At 60.5% G+C, this 25,344-nt stretch overlaps 1 protein-coding gene across 2 annotated transcripts in view; it reads right to left on the bottom strand.

Moving 5' to 3' along the window:
• Window positions 1-14,204: 14,204 nt before the first annotated feature.
• The window catches only part of PGBD5 (piggyBac transposable element derived 5), a 75,110-nt gene continuing 63,970 nt past the window's right edge, over window positions 14,205-25,344 (bottom strand). Inside the window, exons 5-8 of one of the 2 annotated variants that reach the window (XM_036016050.1) lie at window positions 22,920-23,117; window positions 17,454-17,559; window positions 15,969-16,181; window positions 14,205-15,870 (exon numbers count right to left, since the gene is read on the bottom strand). In XM_036016050.1, the coding sequence (XP_035871943.1) occupies window positions 15,986-16,181; window positions 17,454-17,559; window positions 22,920-23,117 (500 nt within the window). In that variant the 3' untranslated portion in view covers window positions 14,205-15,870; window positions 15,969-15,985. Of the gene's footprint in view, window positions 16,182-17,453; window positions 17,560-22,919; window positions 23,118-25,344 lie in introns of both variants that reach the window. The other variant, XM_028531309.2, reaches the window with a different exon arrangement.

The raw sequence follows: 25,344 nt of genomic DNA, 5'->3' as shown, positions 1-25,344 counted from the left end.
CGCTCGCGGGCGGCAGCTGTGGTCGTCCTTCTCGGGCGGAGGGGGGCGGCGGGTGGTCCCAGCGGCGGGTGGTCCGGCGCTGATCGCGGTCCGCTGGCTTCAGGGGGCGCTGCGCAATTGCCCCTTCCTGTCACACTCTTACAATGCACTCACCTTTTGTCGTTGATTCTTCCTTGTAGTGACAACCGTTACCATTTGTAGCAGCGGGTTTAGGGTGTGCCAGGCAGGAAGCCAAGCCCTTCAGTACATTCTCACTATCTTCTCAGGAACCTGTGTGGTCGCGGTTGGGGCCGCGCTTCCCGGCCGGCTGCGGGGCTGGCGCCTGAAGCCGCTACCCTGCCCAGGGTCAGGGGCTGACCTGCTCAAGGTCACGCCACTCCTAGGTACTCACCCGGAGTCCATGCTGGGCACCCGGGCCCAGAGCCTACAGTGTGAACCTGCGTGGGAATAGGGAGGCAATATTTGTGCAGCTTTTGCAGTGTTTAAAGTCCGTTGCCTGTTCGCCAGTCAGCGAGCTCTCCAGGTCCACCCGGCTGGCTGAGGTCCGGCCCCTCCGCACCCCCTGCTCACACTCGGCCTGCTAAAATGCCTGCCTCTTGGGCCCTGGCTGGCGTAGCTCAGTGGATTGAGCTCTGGCTGCGAACCAAAGTGTCGCAGGTTCGATTCCCAGTCAGGGCACATGCCTGGGTTGCAGGCCATGACCCCCAGCAACCACACATTGATGTTTCTCTCTCTCTCTATCTCTTTCTCCCTCCCTTCCCTCTCTAAAAAATAAATAAAATCTTTTCTTTTTTAAAAAAAGATAAAAAAAATGCCTACCTCTTGGCAGCCACGTAGGTACGTCAGGAAAACACAACCTTGACTGCTCCTGTTAGGAATCTGGACTGAGATTGAGAGAGGGGGCGGGTCGCCAGAAGGGCCCCCCCAGACAGTGTTTCCGACGCCCTGGAGGTCACGTTTACACATCCCTTTTCTCTGCTTCATTGGAGACCACCGCCAGTTTGGCTCTCCTGCCACCCGAGAAACAACACCAGCTCGGCGTGACTGCCCGTGTCTGTCAGAGCCCTGGAGGAATCCGTGTGTGTGCTTCTTGCTTGGGCAACAGGGAAAAGTTTATTCCTTCAATAAATATTTGCTGAGAAACTCTCTGTTGCCCTGACAGTTCTGGAGACCAAGGAGGGCAGAACGCATGTTAAACGCCAAAAAAAAAAAAAAAAAAAAAGACGACAGCAGGCAGAGTGCTCCGCAGGCTCAGAGTGGGGGTGGCGTGCAGTGGACAGGGAGACAAGACAGAAGAGGGCGCCCCTGACACTCAGGAATGAGCCGGGGGCGGGGGGTGGGGGGGGGGCGGGGGGGAAGGAGCTCTCTGAGCCCTGGACTGGAGAGGAGAAGAGATTTGCAAAATTTTTATAAAATATATACAACCCAACTCAGCTCTTTGATTCCACCATATATTTCACATTAAGAAAACATATATTCAGCCAGAAAACCAAAACAGCTCTTCTCGCTGTCTCTGTCCATGGGCCGACCCAAGACAAGCGTGCCGTCCTGAACATACCACGTGTTCCTGAGCCCTCCAGTAGTGATACAGTGCACGTGTGTTTGAGCTTGTGTCTCACCTGTGCCTGCGTGTGGCTTGGAGACGGGGGTCATGTTTCCAAAAGGCTTCGTGCCCACAGGGTCCCACAGAAGCAACGAGGAAGACTCTGGTCCGCCTCCTCTGCCTAGGCGCCTGCGGCTGGCCGGGGGGCGGAGGGGGCTGCTGCAGGAAAGACATCGTGGGTTTCACCCCACAGGGGAGTCGGGCTTGGATGCAGGTCTGAGAATAAAAGCTGAGCCCCAGAAAGGCCCTGCACTTCCAAAGGGGGTGTGTGAGCCCTCGGGGGTGGGGGGTGGGGGGGGCGGGAGGTCCCCATCCGAGGGCTGGGCTGTGAGAGGCCAGATTGGAGATGCGGGCTCACCCAGGAGCTTCCAGGAATGAGCTGTCCACGCTGCTCCCGGATTTCAGGGAGCTGTCGACCCGAGCACTCCCAGTCATGCGTGGCCGAAATCCCAGCTCAATGCAGCTTCATGAAGGGACATTTATTATCTCAAATAACAAGCGATCGAAAGCTCGCCAGGTACCAGCTCGGTGCTGGGGCGTCATGTTGTGAGCAGACTGCCCGCCGTCTGACACCCGTCCCCGCCTCCAGGGCGCAAGAAGACACTGGGTGAAAACAAAGCATGCTCCCACCCACCCCCCATATCTGTCTCTTCCTGTCCTCTCCTTCTCTCCTCCACCCCTGTCCATCTGTCCTTCTCATGGGCCCTCTGTAGGGAAGACACACCTGTCCAGGGGCTACCACACCCCACCCTGCACACTTCCAGGCCCCTTGGCCCAGAACCCGCACCCTGGGGCTTATGGAGCCAGCAACGGTCACCTCCCCTGGTCACCTCCCCTGTGCCATCGTCACGAGCGCAGGTGCTGCTGGCAAGGGGAGGGGGGAATGGCTACTCTCTGGGCAGCCAAGCGCCCACTGCAGTTGTCAGCACTGAAAGTTCTGGAAGCGGCTGGGTGTGTGGGGAAGCCAGGGGTCACGGGGCTCCTGCATTCTCAGGGAGCCACAGCTGCAGGGCTTCCTCCCAGGCCACCACCCCGGTCCTCTGGGGTTTGCTGACAGCTTGGTTTTCAAATGAGTAAAACACATCGCACAGGACCAGAGAGACGGCTAATTATTCGGGGACAGTTATCAAAATATTTTTATAATACGTGCTTAATTAGTTAAGTAACAAGGCCTTATGTCTAACAGCTTTTCTGATTTCAGAGTAGTTACGACCACAAACAGGATGAAAAGCCTGCAAGATTAATGCCGTATGAAAATGACCTGTTTTTTTTTACAGGCGACCAAGTTCCCAGTGTATTGGCTACATTTCAGCCAGAGGTCTGTGGGAATAAAGACGTCACTGTTCCCAGGCCCCTGGGCCCCCTCAATCCGAGGGGTCCCCGTGTGGATGGCGCCTGCGACCTGGGGCGTCTCTGAGCATCAGCGGGGCTGCCCTCTTGCTGCAGGACAGATGGGGGAGGGGTGGGAGGCAGAGCAGAGCAGAGAGAATCTGCAGGGCCGGCCCAGGGGCTCCCCGGCGCTCTAGCTGACCTTGACCCTGGACCTGGCTCCAGCCCTGATTCTGAGGCAAAGCAGGAAGCGAAGCCCTGGGAGGAGGGCCCTGTGTGAGCGCCGCTCCCAGACACCCGCACTGACAGAGAGCAGCAGCCAGCAGGCGCCCTGGGGGGTGGGGCTTCCACACTGGGTCCTGCCTGTCACCCCCCAAGTCACCTGAAGAGGCTCATGGAACCTGGCCTGTGCCGCGGGGACCGTTTGCTCACCCCGTGAAGTCACCGTCGGGATGAGAGGTAAGATGTGACAAGCGCCCCAGCCTGGGGCTGCGGCTACTGAGACCCCCCATGGTTTCACTGGGGGTTTGTGGGGATGTGGGTGTCACCCAGAGGAGGCAGGACAGCAACACAGGACCAAGGGGGTTTTGGTTGGAAACTCCGTGTTTTCAGTGAGCGTGTTACTGTGTGGGGTGAGGGAGACATGGACGACACCAAGGGTGTCAGGCCTGCACCCGCCCGCCCTCGACCCCAGGGGCGTCGGGAGAGAAGGGGCAGCGGGAGGGGCGGAGGCTGCGAAGACGCGGGTCCAGACCTGACACTGATTCCAGGTCCAGGACAAGAGAGGACACGGCAGGTAGTGTGAGAAATGGATGGTGCGGCCCCCCGCCCCGAGGCTGGGTGGCAGTGAGCTCCACAAGCAAGTTTCTGGAATTGACAACCTGAGCAGGGCCTTCTGGGAGGAGCTGTGGCCCGGGCAGGTGAGCTGGAGCTCGGCCAGCGTCCTGCAGGGCTTGCAGATGGAGAGACAGAGAAGGAAGGGAGGGTGTGGGTCCCCCTGACCCTGAGGAAGCCGGCTGACCCCCGCCTGCCCACCAGCACCGATAGCACGCGGCTCAGACTCATGGTGGTCAAGTGCTTCCAAGCATCCCCTCCCACAGCCACACGCCGCCGTGAGACTCCGTGAGAAGGTGGCCCGCGCCACTTCCAATCCGGGACGCCGGAAGGGTGAGGGGACGCAGCTGCAGGGGCCGTGGCGGAGCCACATGGGTCAGCCTTGGGCAGCAGGAGAAGCTGAGGCTCATTAGGGACCGACCTCTGTCCCCCTCCCAAATTCATACACTCAAGTCCTGACTGCCCCCCCATACCAGTGCCTTAGAACCGGGGTCCCCAACCTCTGGGCCCCGGATCAGCACCCGTCCAGGCCTGTTAGGGACCAGGCCGAGCAGCAGGAGGGGAGCCTGAGTGCCATGCGCTTTAACCATCCCAAAAGCATCCCCCAACCCCGCTCCACGGAAAAACTGTCTTCCACGAAACCGGTCCCTGGTGCCAGAAAGGTTGGGGGCCGCTGCCTTAGAACGTATTCGAAGGCGCCTTTAAGGAAGTTGGTTCAGATGAGGTCGCTGAGGTGGGCCCTGTTCCGCTGGGACGGAGTCTCAGGACAGGGACGCACGGAGGGGAGACGGCGTGAGGACTCCGGGCGAAGACGGGATGGGCTCAGCAGGTACCGGCCCCTCGGCCCCCGGGGACCCTGTGATCTCGGGTTTCCGGGAGAGCTCCACCAACTAAGTCACACATGCCGCGCCCCCTTGGCCTGGGGTTGGTGTGGGCAGCAGCTCGCTCTCCGCCCTGGCGTGCTCTGCACCCCCAAAGGAGCTGTAGGCACGCAGCACACAGGCAGCGAGGGCTGAGGGCCGAGGGCAAGGGCCCTGCGAACCGAGAGCAGGATCTTCCACTGAGAACCGGCTTCAAGGGCCCATCCTGCCGACTCGAGCCACACAACTCTGATGTCCCAGAACACTCCCAAAACCCACTCTGCGTGCCTGCTGAAGCGTTGGAAGTGGGGGGGGGGGCGCAAGCTCACCCTGAGAGCCGCCAGCCCAGTCCTGCCCCACTGCCTCCCCCCTCCGCCCCCCCCTGCCGTCCCCCAGTGTGCCCGCCAGCACGGGTTAGGACGGGGACACTGCTCCCTGCAGATGTGCCCTCAGCAGCCCCACCCAGTGCCGACGGCACGCTGTGGACACACACACGTGTGTGCTCTCTCCACAACATCCAGGTTGTCCGCCGGGGCCGCCTCACGAAGGACCACAGCCCAGCTGCTTCCCCAAGAGGGACGTAGCAGTCACGGATCTGCACAGCCCTCCGGGGGGGCAAGCCAGCCAGGGGGGACCTTCCCCGGGCCCCCCAACCTCAGCCCCTCCCTCCCAAACACAGTCCTTCACTGTTGCCTCTTGTCTGTGAGCCACGTTAGCCCAAGAGGCAGGACACCCAAGCTGTGGGGGCTTCTCCACGGGCCCCGGCCCTCTGAGAGGTGTGCCGCCCTGAGTGGCCAGACCCCTGAAGCAAGGACCTGGTGGGCACAGCCTGCCTGTTGGTGACCAGGCCCAAAGCCAGCTCCTACGCAGGCAGGTTGCCTGGGCGATGGACTCGATCAATTTTAAAAGCCTCCGCACCCCCCCACCTGTCAATCTGTCACCCCACCTGCGGTGTCGTCACTAAAGTCAGTTGTCCCTTGATGGATGGGAGCATCTTCCAGAGGGGACACCTGGAGGTGCCTCTTACCTGGGCTCATTCGGTGCTAGCCAGCCGTGAGGGGCCCTGGTGGCCAGAGGCAGGCAGCCTCGCCAACAGTGAGAGGGAGGGGCCGGACCCCCCTCCCCCCACACACTGATCTAATGATGGGCGGGGGGCCCGAGAGAGGCTGCCGTGCTCCTGACACCGGATACCTGGTCCAGGACACTTGCCACGTGTCACGCTGCCACTGTGGAAGTGAGCCCCCACTTCCAGGGAGCTCATAAACGCTTTCCCCTGAGGCACCGTGTCCTGAGGCCTTGGCCTGTCAGGGGAACACGTAGTTACACACCAGTGTCCTGGCTGGTGGGCCCCGAGGACCCAGATCAGCTCTGAGGAGAACGGACTCGCACATGCAGGGCACTGGGCAGCGTGCGGCCCTAGAGAGAAACCTAGAGAGGAGGGGGCTGCTGCGCAGAAGGGGTGTGGCCCTGGGGAAGTGCCAGGCCAGGGGGAAGGAGACGCACAGCTGAGGACGGCTGCCCCCAGGAGACCGTGAGTCCAGGCTCAGGCCCGCCTGTCCGTGTCATCATCCCACTCACACCGGCGACTGGCCAGGAAGAGTAAGTTTAAGGGGCTGGAAAGTTTAGTTTCCACACGAGCCCGGTGGCCTGAGCTTGCCTATCACCAACTAAGATACAGTTGTGCTAAAAAGTATTGTAACGTGCTCTTTATAAAGCATCCGCTTGGCTACCGCAGTATCACTGACGTAGGCATTGCACCTGGGGTAGACTCGCTAACAGCCGTGCGGAGTCATCGGGGCCCAACCCTGAGATCGGACTGAGCCTTGGGCCCCAGGGTGGAGCCTCAGCCTCGGAGGACTAGGCCCGGACGTGGGACCCTCTTGGGATCTGCCCCGCTGGGTTTCCAAGGTGCTGGAGACTGGAGACCCCCGTTTTCCCTTCATGTCCCCCCTTCTGTGATGAGAGGGTCCCCCACTGCTATTCTGTGCCTGGCCGCCCCACCGTTTGTGTTCTGGAAACAAACTTATTTTCTAGTTTCACACAGCTCCCGAGCCGGAGAAGAGTGTCCCCCAGGATCAATCACATCCAGAGTCTGACAGGTACCCGATTCGGAAGATGTGATTTGGACTCTGAGCCGATGAGAGAGTTCTGCAGTTGAGAATTTCAGCGTGAGTCGATGCTGTGACGGGTTGAGCCTTTCCGGGACATTGGGCTGAGAGGCGAGCACATTTCGCCTATGAGATCCACGTCAGTCTTTGGGGGTGGGGGTGGGGGGGCGGTGTGGACTGTGCAGGGCTGAACACTGGCCACACAGAGGTATCAGGCCCTAAGTCCTGGGCACTGTAAATGTCACCTTATAAGGGAAAACGGCCTTCGCAGCTGTGATTAAGGGTAGATGCATGCACGGGACTGTCACTCGGCCATAAAAAGGAATGCAGTGCTGGCCCAGGCCCCGGCACAGACGAATCTTGAAAACATTCTGCTGAAGGAAGGAAGCCAGTCCCAAGAGACCGCGTGGGGGCAGGAGTCCCGCTTTCACCTTCTGGAACGTCCCACGGTCTGCCTGGCCCCTCCAGGCAGTGCCCCGGGGAGGGCCCTGGGGAGTGGGGGAAGGTTCTGGACGCTGAGCCCCAGGTCCCTGGGCCTCCCCAACCCCAACCCTGGGCCCAGCCCCTGAGATGCAGAGCCTCTCTCTCTGCTCCGGGTGCTGAGGAGGTGGCTCTCTGAGGAGCATCCCCAGTCCTCCGACTTCCACTGGTGTGGCTGCTGGGGCAATGGCGGGGGGAGGGAAGCGGGGGAAGCGGGGGAAGCGAGGGGAGGGAGGGAACAGCAGGGCTGTTTATTCTGCTCATTCTGGGGGTGGGGGGTGCGCCCTGCAGGGTGTGTTCCAGGCTGCCCCCACCCCCATGTCTCCCTCCCTCCCTCCCTCCTTCCCCTCACACAGCTGCGGCTTCCTCTCCATGCCCCTCAGGCCTGGTGACCCTCTGGCCCTCTGCTCTGGGCTGCTCCATATTCTTGCCCATTCTCAGGCCCCCCACAGGGAGCCAGCCAGCCCCCTTTGTCCTGCTGAGCTGGCCTCCCAGTCCTCTCGGACCTCATTCCCCCCCCCCCCCCCACAGCTCTGTCAGGTCCGTATCCCCCCACCCCCACCTTTCTCAAGGGCTCCAGACACTGCTGCTCCCAACAGGCAGTTCCCAGCCTTGACCTGGGGGGTGGGGCCAGCATCCCCCACGTGATTCCCGTCAGAGAGGCCAAGGACCCGCTGCCTGCAAGCCTGGAGCCTGGCGCTGTTAGGCCCAGCCTTGCCTCGGTACTCACTCCTACCTGCCCCCGCCCCCGAAGCCCAGTCTGACCATCCGGAGGCCCCCGCCCCGCCCCAGCACTCCCCGAATCTGCGCTCCCCCATTCCTGCAGCATTCGGTGTATTTTAAGACACTGCTGCAGCACTCTCTGGTTTGCTGTGCGCTCTGGGCCCGGCCAGAGTGTAGACTCCAAGGTCTGCAGTTTCTGGAAGTGCCTGGTGCCCAGTACGCACCCAGTGTTTGCTGGATATCACACGCCAGAGTCAGCGAGTTCTTTCCTATTCCTGCCCCCGAATGTTACGGTTTTGTGGTCTCAATGTTTTGTTTCTTGTCCTCCCTCTCCACTCTGGCCAATAGAGACCTCGTCTGTCTCGGTTACTGCCGTTTCCACCACGGTGCCTAGAATCCTGCCCCACCCCCAACCCAGAACACATTCTTCCAATGGACTCTTTTTTTGCACGCCTGGAGCTCATAAGGTGTAGTCTGCTGCCCTCTGCTGGGCAGACGTGGGAAAGGCTTCATCTCAAACTAGGTGGACCAATTAATTCACGGAAAGCAGCCAGAGGATGAACCAAAATTCCGCTTGGAAGCTGGTTGAACCGAGGCGGTTTAACATGCCTCTCCCCGCCCCCAACACTGCTGAAATCAGGCAAAACCGTCCGCACCTGCCCCGTCTCCCCAGCCCTTCTGCATCTGGGGCAGGGCAACAATCCCCCCCAGGGTTTTAAACACTCCCCCTGGTGTTTCCGTGAAGGCGCTCCTTCTTGCCGGCAGCGGGTCTCCCTCTGGGGGCACACTCAGTCCCTCCTGCCGACCCCTAGACTTGTCACCATGCTGGAGGTGCACGCGAATAACAGCCACCAGGCTTCTCGCAGGCTGTCCGGGGTCTGGCTGTGGTGGAGGGCTGGGGCCACTGGGCGAGGAGGCCCCTGAGGGCAGACCTCACTCCCCGCTCTGGCTCCCAGGGCTGAGGAGAGGGGTGAGGGGCAGGGGAGCCAGCCAGGGCCCCTGGGTCAGGACGTGCCTCTGGCTCCGTCAGGAGCAGGATGCCTCCCTCCCGGCTGCTCATTTCTCCTTGCAGCAGATGTTGGGATGCAGCTGGACTTCAGTGACCTCCCCTGTGGCATCGGTGTGGTTACTCACTCTGTGGTTACACTGTTACTCTGGGACAGAACCGCTGGGCTCGTGCCTGGAGGCCCGAGACTCTCCCAGGGGCAAAAGGCAAAGCCTTTGGCCAAAAATGAGCCACAGGTTTGCTCTAAGAAACAGGCCCTTTAGTTTTGTTTTGTTTTTATACTTACCCAAGGACATGCTTATTGATTTTAGAGAGAGGGGAAGGGAGGGAGAGAGAGAGGGAGGGAAACTTCAATGTGTGGTTGCCTCTTGCACCCCCTACACGGGACCTGGCCCGAAACCCACGCAGGTGCCCTGACTGGGAATAGAACCAGTGACTCTTTGGTTCAAAGGCCGGCACTCAACCCACTGAGCCACACCAGCCAGGGAGAGAGAAACTTTCATTGGTTGCCTCTCTTACATGCCCAGGTCGGGGCCAACCTGCAACCTAGGCATGCGCCCCGACCAGGAATCAAACCCGCCACCTTCCAGGTCGCAGGACCACGCTCCCACCAGGGCAAAGCCCATTAGTTTTGTTGAGTAATGTCTGCACCTGCTCTCTCTCTGCCTCCTGCCGATCTCCCGTAACAAGTCCTTCCAAGGGGTTCTGCCCTGGAGACTGACCACAGTTCAGCCGCGTGTCCTCATTGGTGGGTGGTGGGTGGGAAACCACGGTCATTGTTCTTTATCTTTTACACAGTTATCATTGTGAGGTGCTTGTATCTTTCCCACTACCTGACAGTCCTTGACGCCAGGCCTGGCCTTGCTTACATCCCCAGGGTCTTAGTGGTTTAGAAGAGCCCCCAAAAGTGTCCTTAACGAATGACTCTTGATCCCCTTTCCCTCCGCTGTCCCCTCTCTCAAATAGGAAGTAGCCAGTTAATTTTCCGAGGAGTCCCGAGAGCCCCCAGGAGGTCCACACCCTCGAAAGAAAGGAGGAAGGTTGAGTAAGCCTGGCCCCGGGGGCTAGGGCCCCGGAAGCAGTAAAGTAAATCCCATCACCACCCAGTCCCGGTGGTAAAGGCTCTTCCGTTCCCTGCTCGTTGAAGGCTCGCCTCTTCCTTGGGCGTCTGTCCCCTCAGGATGTCTTGGGTACAAAGCATCACATCCCCCACTCCTCATCCTGCTGAGGGGGGAGGGTCCAGGCGGCCCTTGGGCACTGAGGCGGGAGAACCTGCCCCAGGTGACAGGACGGAAGGCTCCCACGGCCCCTCTGCACCGGCAGAGGGGAGTCCAGAAAGCGAAGCAGTGTGGGGGAGGGGGAGGGGGAGGGGAAGGAAGGGGGGCAGGAGGGAGGGGAAGGGAAGAAAGAGGAGGGGAGGGAAGAGAGACCGAGAGGATGGCAGGGGACGAATGGAACACAATCCCATCGGGGTCACCGAACACTGAAGTCTAGGTAGATTCAGTGCTTACTAAAAGGCTTGGCGAGCAAAGACTTGAATTCATTAAAACTTTAAAGGGGTGTCTGAAAGTTATTTGGGGCTTGCAGAAGAACTTGAAGCGTCGCCGGAGCACGCTGTCAGAGATTGCAAGTTGGAAAGCACTCACCCACCTCTTGGCATCTTTTCCCTCTCGGGCAGTGATGGTACTGGACCCTGCAAAGTGGGGATAATCTCCTTCTCCATAGAGATTTTCCGTGTTACCGGAAGCCATTCCCATTTTACGGCTTTCAGGGCATTAGCGCAAAGCCAAAGTCGCACACCCTCTGTTTCGCTGCACCCTGCACACACCAGCTCTCGCTGGAGGGCGCTTTTCCCTCCATGTGTGTGTGTGTGTGTGTGTGTGTGTGTGTCTGCTCACAAGGGCCTACCTTTCCAGCTTCTGACTCCAGAACCTTCTGAGGAGGGGGAGGAGGAAGACCGGGCCGTGGTGAGGGCAGCAGTGGAGGGAGCTTCCAGGGAGGGGGATGGAGGGAACTCCATCCCCCTGACTCCCCCCAGGTGAAGGTGCAGGTGTTAGACAGGCCTGCAGCCCCAGGGGGCCATTCCCAAAGCTGGGAAATGCTTTCCCCAGGGAGCTGGAGGCTGCCTCCCAGCGACCACGTGCTCCACGGCCGGAAGGGGCTGGGACAACCGGAGAAGAACCGTCCCCTCCAGAGTCAGCAATGCACCAGGATTTCCAACCGAGTCTGTGCGGATCCAGTGTCCTTGCCTCTGGACCCCCAACTCGGTCACTCATTGTGGGGTGATGGCCAGGGATGGACACGCGGCTTAAACGGTACAGGACCTAGCAGGGCACTTGTCCCCCTCAGGACACTGAACTTCTACCGATAAGTGAGGGTCCGTGTTGATAAGGCCGGTAATGATAGGGCCGCCGTCGGTATCAAGGCCGTGGCATTATACTGAAATGGATGAAAGTGACCCCCAAAATGCCTCGATCAAAACCGCACAACCCACCACCCAGATCTTCAATTCACACCTAACACAGTGTCTACAACTGTTCTGGGCCCCTCTTTCCCACCTATTGAGAGAGAAGCCCCGCCCCTTCCTTCCCCTCCTGTTCATTCCCCGGCGCCACCACTAGGCGCCGCCACTACCGCTGCGGGGAGCTCTCAGGGGTGAGGCGAGGTGCATTTCTGAAGGGACCCACAGGCCAGGGGAACGGCTGATTTTAAAATTCTCAACCCTCTCCGCCCAGCTAATGGCTCTCTTCTGCCTGTTTTTGCCAAAGTGGTGGCCCCTTCCTCTGGCGGAAGGTGGGTCACTAGAAGGCACCTGGGGACAAGCAACGCCTCAGGTCTATTGTCAGCCTGCAGAGAGAAGCCATTTCCTTACTTGCTAGGAGAAAACAGTTCCCTGTCGGCCTGATGCATTTGTGAGACAGACACTCTCCGTGGCTGGGCTGAAGCCTCTGGAACAGGAGGACCACCTCTGGCCCGTTGCTCACACGCGGTGCCAAGGCACGTCACTGGCCTCCAGGCAGTCACTGGCCTCCAGGCAGACTGGCAAGGCCTGGCCGGGTGCAGGCTACTTCCAACCCTCTGAGGGGGCCCACTCGTCTTTTGGGGATATGCCAAGCCAGGCATGTCTGGTGCCTGACAAGGTAAAGCACCCCAAATTTCAGAGGCAGGGTGTGTGCTGGGTCCGGCAGCAAGATCAACTGCTCCCTCTGCCACACGGGGGGGTCCCCTCCTGCTGAAACCTCCCCCTCTGGCAGCTGGGTGTTCTGCCCAGAACCACCCCCACAGCCCCCTCCAGGGGACCAACCAGGTTTTGTGTGTGAGCCTGTGCCCAGCTCGCAGCATCACACGGGGCGGTAGCAGTTCCCAGCCGGGTGGCTGAGACTGACCAGAGACGGCACCAGGCTTTGCCCAGGCTCCACCCCCTCGAGTCCTTCCCCCGCCCCAGAGCATCGCTTCCCCCGGTCCCCAGTGGGGCTCCTTAGCTCACAGGGCGACCCTGAGGACGACATGAAATGACCAGAGTGCCTGCAGCTAAGCCTGGACCATCAGCACCCATGCACCGTCCTTTCCCCTGTGGTGAAGTTTTGGGCAGGGCTTGTCACAGGGACGAGTAAGAGAATGAATGGGAAAGACCCAACAGACATACCCACCAGGGCGGGGCCCTGCCCACGTGGTGCCCCCTGGTGGGGGAGAGGGGCGGCCAGTTCTCGCTGGGTCCCTCGGCCACAGACACCTCCTCCCTGAAGGAAGCGTGGGCCCTCGCACCTAAACCTGGTATTCCGCTTCCCTGCAGGTCTTTTACAGGAGACAGCGTCCCAAGTGGGGGTGCCAGAGATCAAGGTCCCACGTGAGTAGCGTGCGGGAGCTCGTGAGGAGGAGCATGCAGGGAAACGCCTTACAGGTGCCTCTTTCGGAAGAAGGTCTGCCCGTGGCTGTGCGCTGAAGCATGGACTCCCCTCCCCGCCCCCACAGCGTGGGGAGGGTTCAGACAGAGCCGCCGCGAACGCCAGCAGCCTGTGCTCTACAAGGGAGCTGCCAGGTGGCCGCCAGCAGAGGTCGGAACCAAGGACACCCTGGAGGGTGGAGAAACAGGGTGTGGGCCAGCACCCGGAGGGACACATGCGCATCTGCACACACCAGCGGCTACAGGGTGGGCGCCCGAGCAGCTGGCGCGCCCTCACTTCCTGCGGACGGTTTACAGCAGCAGCAGCTCCCGGCACCACGCTGGCTCCTGACGCCCCTTTTCTGTTTCCTACTGGGAGAGAAGGACATCCTCGGAAAGAAGGCTTAGACAGACTTTCAACGACGGGACGCAGAAGCCGCAGAATGACAAGTGACGGAGCCCGAAGTGGAGTGTCTCAGTGTCCCCAGGAGAGAGAGCAGGCATCTGGGGACACAGGCAGGCTACAGACTCAGGAGCCCGGCAGCAGGGGCTTCGGAGACAGAGCTTTTTCCAGAGCGGGTCCCGGCTGCTGCGGCGGGGCCTGGGGGCGCTCCCCGCACTTCCCGCACTTCCCGGGTGGGGGCGCTGTGATCTTGCGGGGGATTCCCTTTCCTTTGGCACCCGACAGGGGAGGCTGTGCTTTCTACCCGCGATGGCTGACCAGTGCGATGGGGACAGAACCAGGGACGACCTGGCGAGTGGGAAAAGCCTTGAGGAGAGTCTGACTGTGGCGTTTTGGAGAAGCGTCACCCTGGCCCCTCACCCACAGGGTGGCAGCGGCCTGGGCCCTGAGGACACCCTCGGCCTTCAGCGGCTCCCCTGGGCGGGCTGTCCATCTCTCCTGTCACCTGGGGCAAAGACAGGCCATGCCTGCCTCCCGGGGTCCCTCCCCGAGTGTCGCCCATACAGAGGAGCTGGTGCATGGGCGACACTCGGAGGAAGTGGGCCTTGTCTGTTCACTTTTCTTGCTACGCCTCCCAAACCTCAGCCTGCGGGACAGCGCAGGGATCCACGTGGGAAGAGGGCGGCACCAGTGTGGCTCAGCTCCCTCCGCCAGCGCGTCACGAGGTGGCTCTCACCCGAACTTCCGGCCCGTGGGGAGATGGTTTTGCCTTTAAACACCCACCAGAGGAGAAGGGACGGAGCTGGCGATTCCGCATGCCGCTGGCTGATGGCAGATACGTGTGCCCGATGTCCCTCCGCGCAGATGCCCCAGCTCAGCCCGGAGAGAGACCCCCTCACAGCGGGATGCTGGGGAGGGTGGGGGCGGGGCCACACCCGGAGGCCTTTTAACCAGGTCCCATATATTAACAAAGAATCAACATCTAAATAGACTTTTATTTTTTCTTTTACGTATTTGGACAGAGAAGAAAACTCATCAGCTTTCATTAGTTGCCCTAGAGTGTTGGAAACACATTGAACTCAGAAATAGTGGACCTTGTAGAAAAGCATCACAAATTAAAAATATATTTCTCCACGTGGTAAAAGTGCTTTCCATCCAAGTAAAGGACATGGCAACGGTGTTTCGAAACGCAATTTAAGGTGGGGCCTGCGATCCGTGGCACTGAACGAACGCCGAGGACGAGGGTGGCCGTCACGCACCGGGACACGGGCGACAGGGAGCTGGGGGCATGCTGCCGGCAACACGGCTCACGTGCTGCGTGTGACCACGGGAGGGAGTCCCAAAGCCTGAGTAGAGTAGATGCCACGCGTGTAAAAGTGAGGGGGCGGCGCGAAGTGGGCTGCAGGGGGACCAGGCAACCCCAGAAACGCCTTGTTTTGTGTCTGCGGGGACGGCTGGACAGTGGGCGGCCGCCCTGGCTGCGGGCTCCTCCCATGCAGACCTGGGAGCCCGGGTTCAGAAAGAGCCCCGGACGTCCCGGGGGGTAACTGGGGCCCTGGCTGCTCGTCCGGTAACCCTTCCGGTCCTGCAGTGAGCAGGCCCCAGAGGAAATCCCACCACCAGGTTAGCAGCCCCGGCCCGTGGGGTCTGCAGTGTCAGCCACACCGCCCCCAGGGCGAGACCTGAGATGGGCAGACAGGGCCAGGTGGCTCACTGCACACACGGGAAGAGATTTAGCAGGTGGTCCTCCCTGGAGACACTTTGCTGTTCGTTTGAGCAACACGACATATTTTCCTAAGCAAGTAATTCTGGCCGTGACAAGTTCGGTGACAGAGCTGAAGGCGAGTCCCCCTGGGGTCCTCGGTGGGTGCAGCACGTCTGTTCTGGCGGCGAGCAGCCCCCCCGGCCCCGGCACGGGCACACGGCTCGGGCCACAGAACCAAGACCACGCACGGCGGTGACTGGGCGAGGCGGGGGCGGGGGGGAGGGGGGAGGAAAGGAGGGAGACATTTTCCTTTTACAGAAGATCTTAAGCAACAGTAAGAAAATAACCTGAAGATATATTTAAAAATAAAAAATAGCATCACACTTCACTGCGGTTGTTGGCGTTTTCCCTTTTCCCTGTGCCCCCGCCGAGCAGGCCACAGGACCAGGAAGACCTCACTCACTCCCGGCACTGGGCCCCTCCCCCATCCGTCGTGGCGTTTCCACGGCGCCCCAGGGGCACCGGGACAGTCCGAGCGGCAAACGGCCCATCTCCGCCTGCTTCCGGTCACCTGCAGGCTCGACGTACAGGTGCACCACGTCACACACGTCTTGACATCTTCACAAAGCGGCGCTTCCAGCAGGACATGCTGCGGCTCATCCTGTCCCCGGCACCTCTGGTGGCAGGGCCTGGCCAGGTCCCTGGTGCTCAGAGCTGAGCTCTCCTGCAGGCGCCGCGCGGACGGAACGCCAGTTGGGCGGGACAGGGCTGGCTGGCAGCAGCCCTGGCGGCACGTGGCACGTGGAGTCGGGTGTGGCGCCCCGTCCTTGCGCAGGGTCTCCGCGAGGCGGGCGGCCACTCCCCAGGGGGAGGCCATGCTCTTCCCGGGACAGAAACCGGGACAGCCACCGTCCCCTGGCCAGGTCCGTGGGGTCCCTGCGGAGGTCAAGCAGCGTGTCTCCGGGGCTCCGGGCGGGCAGGTCGGAGCGGCGGGCCCTCTCCCTCCTCGGCCCCTCCCTCCCCTTGGCCCTTACCTGGGCCCGGCCCCGCATCAGTGGGTCGGAGAGGCGTCCTCCAGGCCCAGCAGCTCCCTCACGAGTCTCTCGCCGAACTGCGCCCGGCTGTACCTCTTCACGTGGTAGGCGTCCGACATCTTGTACAGGATGTAGGCGTTGTTGACGGCGATGCTGACGGCAAACCAGAACACCTGCTGCCAGGTCTTGTTCGGCTTGTGCGAAATGAAATACCTGCGGGGACGCCGGGAGTCAGAGGGGCTGACCTGGGCGGCCGCCAGGCACCCAGGTCTGGGCTGAGGGCCCCCAAAGCCTCCTCCCGGTCGGCAGGGGCGCTGGGGGTGGGAACCAGGGGTGGGGGTGTCACTCGGCATGGCTGAGGCTCCATCAGAGAGCTTCCCTGAAGACAAAGAAGGTGAGAGCAGCAGCTCCCCTTACAGGGAGGGTGGGGAGGAGACTGGGAGCCAGGGCTTCTGGGGGCTCCAGGGGACTCCAGGGGACTCCGCCTGCTGGGGCCTTCTCAAAGGCCGAGTTCTGTGCACACTGAACTGCTTCCCAAAGGTCAAGTGGGCCCTTCCCTGCAGGCCTCTGCAAAGCGCTCTCTTCTCCCCGAGGGCACGCCTCCTCGCCACCCCCCCCCCTTCCCTGCAGAGGGAGGACAGATGTCACCTCAGGGGGCCTTCTCTGCCCCCGAGGGTGAGGACGGTGTGTCCCTCCTGGGCCAACCCAATTTAGGACTCTTCCCTGAGTGTATCCATGTATCCCATGTATCCTCCATGTATCCCATGTACCCGTCTGTCTCTGCTCCCCGGCTGCGCAGCGTCTGAGGGTGGGATCCTCCACACTACCCACCGCCCGCACAGGGCAGGCCCCCGCACACCGCTGCTCAGCGGTGCCCCTTTCTCCGCATTAACCTCACGGAGCTCAGCAAAGGACCGAGCGCGGAGAGGGGTGCAGTGGACGCGGGCTCAGTGGCTCCCTCCCACGCCTCAGTGGGTTTCCCGGGGGCACGGGGTCCTTGGCGTTGCTTCCCCACGGCGAGAGAGCGCAGAAGATGCCGCCCGCCCTCTAAGAGGGCTGAGCAAACACCCGATTGCCTTTCGGGTTGATCCGACCCTGTTCTGGGTACGAGGCCCAGTACCAGAGACTCGGTGGCATGCCGAGGTCCAACAGCAGCCATTTCTGAGTTCCTGTTACGGACTGACGCCAGGCCAGGAGACGGCATGGGGTGTGCACGAGACGAAGGCTCGCACGCCGTCTGTGCTGTGTGGGCACTTCGGACAGGATGGCCCCTGGTGCAGGCACTCAGGGTTGGACCCTGAGCGAGCCCGGGAGGCCAGGATGCGGGCTCAGGATTCATCTCACTGGGTCTTCACTTCTTTAATTCTGTAATCGGGGCAACTACGGACCGCCCACCAACTTCAGAATTCCGTGACAGTGCGGCCGCAGACCCCACCCCCAGCCCCCCCTGCCCTGGGGTGGGAGGCAGGAGGGGGGACCACCTACTTGCTGTATTTGTCGTCGTACTTGCAGATGTAGCTGAGGTGAGCAGCAAACGCCTCCACGGCCAGGGGGCAGGGGATCTCCCCCCTCTTCCTCTTGATGATCACCCCTGTGGGGGAGACAGGGTCAGTCCCCCTCCAACCCGCCTCCTCCGAGAGTGCCTGACGTGGGACTTAGAGATGTGCCCGTGTCCACCCTGCGTGGGTGTCCAGATGTGAGGCAGAGAACAGAGGAGGAGGGCGGAGGAGGGGGAAGGGGATGGGGGAGGAGGAGGAGGCGGCGGAGGCTGAGGTCAGGGTGCACAGGAAGTCCCGTACGCCTGCTCTACCTCCCTCCGCCAAAGAAGGTGGCATTCGAGGCTCCGAGGAACAAGGAGGTAGGCACCTCTCCCCCCAGGGTCAGCCCTGTCATGCCTCCCGGGACTTCCGGGGCCCCTGTGGCCTCAGGGATGGAAAGTACCCTTCGCAGCCCCTGACGCTCCGCTCACACACGTGCCGTCCACGCCCGTCCCGCCACCACACAGAAAGGGGACAGGATCCCAGGGGCGCTGACGAGCCTGTCCCCTGGCAAGTCCCAGGTCCCACTGCCAGGGGCGGGGAGCCCAGGGCACCCGCTGCAGGGCACCGTCCTCCCAGCCACCCAGTGTGCATGGGTGGCCAGAACTCCCAGGGTGTTCCTCCGCCCACCTCCCCGGGCAGGGTGCGCTGGTGAGGCCAGTGCCCATGTCATTCTTGTAAGGGGTCAGTTCAAAGGGCCGGGAAACGTCAGCCCCACTGAAATGGACTCCACTGAAAGAGACACGGCAGGTCCCTTGCAGCACAAGGGGCTTTATCAGGGTCCCCCTGCCCACCCTCGCTGAGAGGGTGGTAGAGATCTCTCTGCACAGGCCGAGTCCTCGGGGGGGGGGGGGGGGCTTTCTCTTCTTTTCCTTTTTGCCCCCTGCCCACCAGCACCCACTGGGTTTTCACTCTAAAGAACCCCCCAGAGAGCTGGTCAGGGGTTGAGCCGCCTGGGCCCCGCCGCTAGCAGCCTGGCCTCAGAGGCCCGGGGCAGGGCCGGCGGCGCGTTCCTACAGCTGAGGGCCAGCCGTGCCCAGACCAGAGGCCTCCGCCCGGCCCAAGGGCTCCGGGCCCCCCTCTGCCCAAAGAGGCTCTGTCATCAGGTGATCCGGCCTCAAGGGGGTCTCCCAGGCCGAGCTCCCCTGCTGCCCGGGGCATCCCGCGGCCTCCAAGGAGGGCTGTCTCTCTCCAGCACTCTTCCCGGGGACACCTGTTCCCCGTCTCTCACCTTATCTCAGCCACCCGGCCCCACCTCTGCCCAGGCCTGAGGGGGGGGACGTCCCCGCCTCGTCCTCCAGGCCCTGGCCCGGCAGGTTCCCCATCCCAGCTCCATTTTAGCTTTTCTGACGTTCAACTGTAGCATCTTCTGGGGCTGCCGAGGCCGAGTTAGAGCCCCCTGCCCCAAGTCCACGCGGGTGTGAGCAGGTCAGACCACCCCTGTAAACGAACAAACCCTGTTTGCTCTGAGTCCCCGCAGTTCCCGGGGGTCAGGCTTCCTCTCCCAGGACAGACCCCAGAGCGGCCGGGTCCCTGGGGCTCCCCCAAAACTGCAGCTTCGGCCTCCTGGCCTCCACATGGCCAGGGCGACAGCTCTGGACGGCCACCGTCCCCTCGTGCCCAGCCACGGGGACCGCCTTCCCATCGCTCTCGTTCCTTTTAACTCGACACCCAAGAGTTCAGCCTGGGATCTCAGGAGAGCGGCTTCAGAACCCTGGTGTGCTCCGTCTCCCCGAGCAGTACCCCCAGCTTATAACCCAGGCCACCCTCCTCCGTGGTGACACCTGGCATTTCGAGATAGTGTTCCATCTGAGAAGGGAAAGGTTACTGTCCTGTAATTGCCTTTTCTGTGGCCCAAAGATCTTTAGACAGAGCAGATGCTGACAAGAGGTTACCTGGCGTTTCCTGTCTTTGCTGGTGTCACGCCTGGGTGTGACACCCATGGGGCCCCCGCAGGCCCCCGGGCAGACCCCGTGCCTCTGCAGCTCTGCGTGAACCTGTGTCACAGCTGTGCCCCACGTGATCACCTCTGGGCCACCGGAGGAGTATCCGACCCCGGGTCTTCGACATCCCAGCGGCTCTGTCCACCATCCCCACGGGCTTCCTGTGGCTTGGCCAACACCCCGCCGCCTTGCCCTGAGTCTGAAGGAGTCACGAGCCGAGTCAGGGTCCTGGGCAGGCGTCCCGGGGGCGCCTCTGTCTTCTGACCTCTGAACCCAAAGTGGGCGGGGACTCTGCTCAGGAAATCGGGGGGGTTTCAGGAGAAAAGCAAAAGGACTTATTTCCTGACAGGGATGTCCCTAGACATGCGACAATGTATAAGTCTTAAAAAGCCTGTGCACCTGCTCACACCCTCTGGAAGACGCTTCCTGTTTCCTTAGACTCTAGAGAACAATAAACTGAGTCCAAAAATGTTCCTAAACATTTTCTAAAACTGGAAGTGCTGTCAGGTTTCAGAAGAGTGTATGTGGCCACAGAATAAATCTGAGAAAGGGTCTTTAGAACCCATGAGCTCTTACCAGCTGGATGACATTTAAAGTAAGTGGGGAAAGGCGATTTATTCAATTAGTGGTTCGGGCCCAGAGGTGGGGCTGCCTGGTCAACCAACCCGTGTACTTAATGAAAAATATACAGACGTTCCCACTGTTGCCAAGTGCCCAGGTGAATGTAAAGTAGATCACTCTGCAGAGCACAAAGTGCCGTATAAAACGAGCAGGTGAACTCACACCTGCCTGTCCACACACATACCACACACACACTCACACCTGCCTGTGCACACACCACACACACACCTGCCTGTCCACATGTACCATGCACACACACACACAACTGCCTGCCCACACACATGCACACACACTCACACCTGCCTGTCCACACACACCATGCACACACACACACACACCTGCCTGTCCACACACACCATGCACATGCACACCTGCCTGTCCACACATACACCACACACATACACTCACACCACCTTGGGACAGAGACACCTAAAGTTTGAGAGCAAAGAACAAGATGAACAGACTTGCCTACTCAGAAATGAAAAATATTTTTTATGTTAAAAATACTAACCACAACCCTGGCTGGCATAGCTCAGTGGATTGAGTGTGGGCTGCGAACCAAAGTGTCACAGGTTCGATTCCCAGCCAGGGCACATGCCTGGGTTTCAGGCCATGGCCCCCAGCAACTGCACATTGATGTTTCTCTCTCTCTTTCTCTCTCCCTTCCCTCTCTAAAAATAAATAAATAAAATCTTAAAAAAATACTAACCACAAATAACAAGAAAAACAAATACAGGAAAATACTTGCTATAGGGCTAAAATTTGCTTCCAAATCAGTAAGACAAAGACCTCACAAGAAAAACCTGAAGAACACAAAGGAAGGAAGGCGGGGCCCCCGAGGCCTGTCACAGCGGCACACGCTACCTGTGTCCCCTCACCAAAGCCGTCAGCACTCAGGCCCCTCAGCCCGGACACCCCACCTGCAGACTCATCTTGAGGAAGTGACCGCAGACGCATGCAAAGGTTTGGGTGTGCGATGCTCACCCCATCACTATTCATGCTGTAAAAAATCAACCACTGACAGGGGCGAGATACAGAAATGATGACAATTAGAATGAAATGAAAGGTGGTTTTAAAACATCGTGGTTTTGTTGTCCACAGAAAGGACAACCCTCTTCATTGAACCAAAAGCCTCTGAGCTGCCGGGGAAGGGGCAGGGATTTCCAGGGGGAGGAGCAGGGGGCCCCTCAGCCCTCCGTGGGGAGTCTCCGCCCCCAGCCCTTTCCTCCATCCCCTAAACCCCCCATCCCAGGTACCTGCACTCCCCCGGGGACCACATCCAGGGCCCCAGGGGAGCCCTGGTCCTCTGGGTGAGTGTGTGGCAATGCTGTGGGCACACTGTAGGTTTAGGGACGTTATGATTCACAAGTCCTTTAGGAAGGGAAACTCTAAGTGAATTCCACACAGACACGAAGTTGCAGTGTATTTAACAATCAGCTCTTCTTCCCCATCAATGTCCTCCTTACTCGTTCCCTTGATTTAAGGGGCCCAACCCTTGATATTGTGGCTTTAAGATCTGTCCTCTGAAGTCCTACTGCGCGCTGCTTCCCAGCCTCCCCAGATGCAGTCTTCCCTCTGTTACCCTGTGTCGCCCAGCTCAGGGAAGAGCATGTCCTGCTTTGGGACATATTTTCTGAGGCTAGCACTTACAACAATTTGGTGAGAAGCGGCCCCTGCACTCTGCTCCCAAATGGGTCCCTAAAATCATCCTTGCCCTGCACCAACCCCCAACCCCTAGAATAAGAGCCCAATTTAAACGCTAGCCTTCAGCTCCCAAGGTCACTTCCAAACACTCCCTCTAAGTGCCCTTGACGGAGCTCACGAGAGCGGCTCCCACACCCTCTAACCCTACAGGACCCAAAGACGCCCATGTGCTCAGTCGCCTAATCGTCTGGTCACTTCTGTGTGGTGGGGGGTGAGGGATGGGAAAAAATGACAACAGACATTAAACACCCCCCACATACACGCACAGCACATACACCACACACACTACACACGTGCATCACACAATGCACATGCCACACACACACCAATGCACCACACATATCCTGCATGCATGCACACACCATGCACGTGTACACACATCGCACAATGCACATGCCACACACATACCAATGTGACACACACATCCTGCATGCATGCACACACCAAATCCACACCACGCACACACCACACACACACCACGCACGTGCGCATGCACACAACTGAGGCCCTTGGTGGGGCCCCCTCAGGAGGGACGAGGAAGGGACCCTGACAGGAAGGAGCGTGGGGACTTTTCAAACACACTGCCCGGCTGTAAATATTTTGGTGACGTGTCCCTGCGTCATTTCAATCGCCTTTTCAGCAGTTTAGTAATGTCTTAGCTGTGGTTACTTTAAATGGAGACTCCTTGCTAAATAAACCCTCTGTTAGTGATGGACTTTCAATCACAAGGAAAATTAATGACAAGGTCAGCTGAAACCCCAGAAATTCCAGAGCAGGCAGTTCATTTCGAAGGCAGAAACGGAAAGACAAAAACAGCTGCCTTCCCCTCTCCGCCGGAACGGATCTGGACAGAGTGCTGGGTGGTAGTGATGATGAAAGGCCATGCAAACACGGCCCGGCGCCGGACCCCGAGTCTGCCAGGGGGAGCTGCGGGAGGGAGGCGGCCTCGGGCCCCTGCAGGTCCCACGGCCACTGCTTCTCCAGGCAGCTGGCGCGGGGCCCGGGCTACAGCCTGCACCCTGGCCCCCTCGTAGGACAGGGCGGGCGGGACCCCAGTGCTGCGGGCGGACAGGACCCGACTCACCCTCCCTGCGTCTCGCTCACGCCCACCCAACCCCCCACGCGCACGCGGCGGGGCCCCCCACCTTGCTGCACTGGCGAGTAGGCGTTGGTGAGGAAGCGGAAGTGCCCCTTGTTGTACCAGCAGATCAGAGACATGTTGCCCTTCATCTTGATGCGGTGCTGGCCCCGGGCGGGCGGCGTGGCCGGGTTGGTCAGCATGGACAGGGGCAGGCCGGTGCAGTCGCTCTTCCTGGAGCTGAGCAGGCCGCAGCAGTAAATCCCTGGGGGGGACAGGGACACAGAACGGCACGGATGTCATCGGAGACCCTGGAGGCCCCCCGGCCACGGGAATGCTGGGGGACCGGAGGGGACTGCCCGTCTGAGACCAGGGTGCGGGAGACGGGCCCTGTAGAAGTTCCTCTGGGAGAGGCTGCTGATGTCTGGGGCTCCTCTCCCAGACGCCAAGTCTCCCCGGAACGTGCGCAGCCTGCGGGAGGCTACGTGTAGGACTGTGACGTACACAGGGAAGCAACAGTACACAGGAGCTCTCCCTGCCAGAGTGCCCATAAACAGGTGCACCTGCCGTCCCTTCTGCTTCTAGAAGCTTCTGGACTCCCCTTGTCACCCCACACCACAGAAGAAGAACTGCCGCCCGCCCCATGGCTGGAGGGCGATGCTGAGCTCCAAACCCGGCCACAGTTAAATCACCCTAACACCGTCACCAAGACCTGACCGGCCGAGGGCCCACCCTGTCCTGTCAGCACGGCACCCAGGGGCCCCATCCCCTTGGGTGGGAGGAAGTCAAACCCAGCAGAGGGAGGAGTCACCAGACAGCATGCACTGAGCCAGCGCCCACCTGTGAGCCGAAAGCGCAGAGCGGGAGGAGGAGACTCCTGAGGGAGAAGGGCCTGAGCGTGGCCCCTAAGTCCCAGAAGGTCCCATGGGGGCGGGACTGTGGACGGAGACCAGTAGGAACAGGAGGGCCCTAAGCTCCGCCCTGGGCTCCAGACCCTTCTAGGTCCCCCTGCTCAGGGGCCCGGTGGGCCAGGCGGCCACAGACGGCCGTGGGAAAGTGCCCTCCTCCCCGAAGCCTGTGTCCTCAGTCTGGGTGCCAGGAGGGGACACTCTGAGTGACGACCTGGGGACAGTCCCATCCTTTACTCTCCTCTCCGCCCACTGGAGGCCGACACGGTATCGTTCCCATCAGCGCCCGTCACCGACCCCCACCCCCACCCCAGGCCGGAGGACTTGGGGGGGTCCTTTCCTCCCTAAGCAGCAGCAGTGGGCGGGGAAGACCCCCAGTGGTCGGGGTCCCAGAGAGAGAGGGCGCCCTGCGGCTTGATCCTCTGCAGACAGAACTACCCAGACTGCTCCGCTCCCCAGACTGGAGAAGAAGAGCATGTTTTCAAAACAGGGAGGAAGACTCGCCACAGCAGATGAGGACTTTCTGCACCGCCCTCCCGCACTCGGGGCGCGCCAGCTGCCTCTTCCCTCGGTGGGGGGAGAAGAAAGCAAGCCCAGCGGCAGCCAAGTCGTCCTGAACCTGTCCCTTTGTGGGAACAGCAGTTATTTTATAAACATGTTCACTGGCTGTAAACCATGTGTGCCCAAGGAGGGGCCACTGGAGGCTCCAGTAGGGCTCCCCCTGCAGTGTGGACCTGGAATTACAATCTCCTGGGGAGACGGCAGACCGAGGAGGTCAGCGTCCCGGGGTGAGGGTGGCCATCAGTGAGGCCACTGTGGATGGAGGACCACCACCCCAGGTGTTCACATCGCAAGTGAGGCCCATGGGGTCCACGGGAAGGGCCCACAGCTTTAGGTGCTTCTAAAAAACAGGCAATGGAATCTTTACCAATCTTAGAAAACCTCACCTTCCGAGTCTAACTATTTTCTCATTGGAAGACTCTCCTCCAACCTCCCCCAGCCTCCTGAGCCGGAGGGCAACCCCTTCCCCTGAGAACCACAGGTGACCCATGGCAGTCCTGTGGCGTCCTCAGCTGCACCATGCTGGTCCCGCCCTGGCACACGTGCGCCAGCCAGCAGGAGCGCACCATCCTGGGCTGCTGCTCGCCGCAGCTGCCGGGTCCCGGAGCTGTCAGCTCCCTGTCACTCATGCATCTTTCATTTTAAGGCCAGATGTCTGGTCTGTGGCTAAGCAATGGGTCTGCAGTTCGGCGGCTCCCACAGCTGAGCGGGGACTTTTTGTGTTTCTCCTGAGCAGGCTAGACAGACATCCCCACGTGCAGGACGAGGCAAAGGCAAACGCCACCACCAGGCTCCCTGACTTGGCCCAGACCTGTCGCTCCAGCTCCTGTTTCTGCCAGAGCTGTAGAAGGCTGGCCCATCTTTGCCGAAAATGGCCTGGGCATCTCAGCACGCAGGGGAGACCTTCCCAAAGCCGGCCATACCGCACCTGCGTCGATCCACATGATTCTCTGCAGCATCTACCTGTCTGCCGACTGCACGGGCCTCGTTACAGATGGGGCTGAGTTCAGACTCCCTAGCACC

The sequence above is a fragment of the Phyllostomus discolor genome, chromosome 15, assembly GCF_004126475.2.
Source record: "Phyllostomus discolor isolate MPI-MPIP mPhyDis1 chromosome 15, mPhyDis1.pri.v3, whole genome shotgun sequence".
Classification (NCBI taxonomy): Eukaryota; Metazoa; Chordata; class Mammalia; order Chiroptera; family Phyllostomidae; genus Phyllostomus; species Phyllostomus discolor.
The sequence above is the reverse complement of the archived record's forward strand: the minus strand, read 5'-3'. Positions and strand labels throughout refer to the sequence as shown.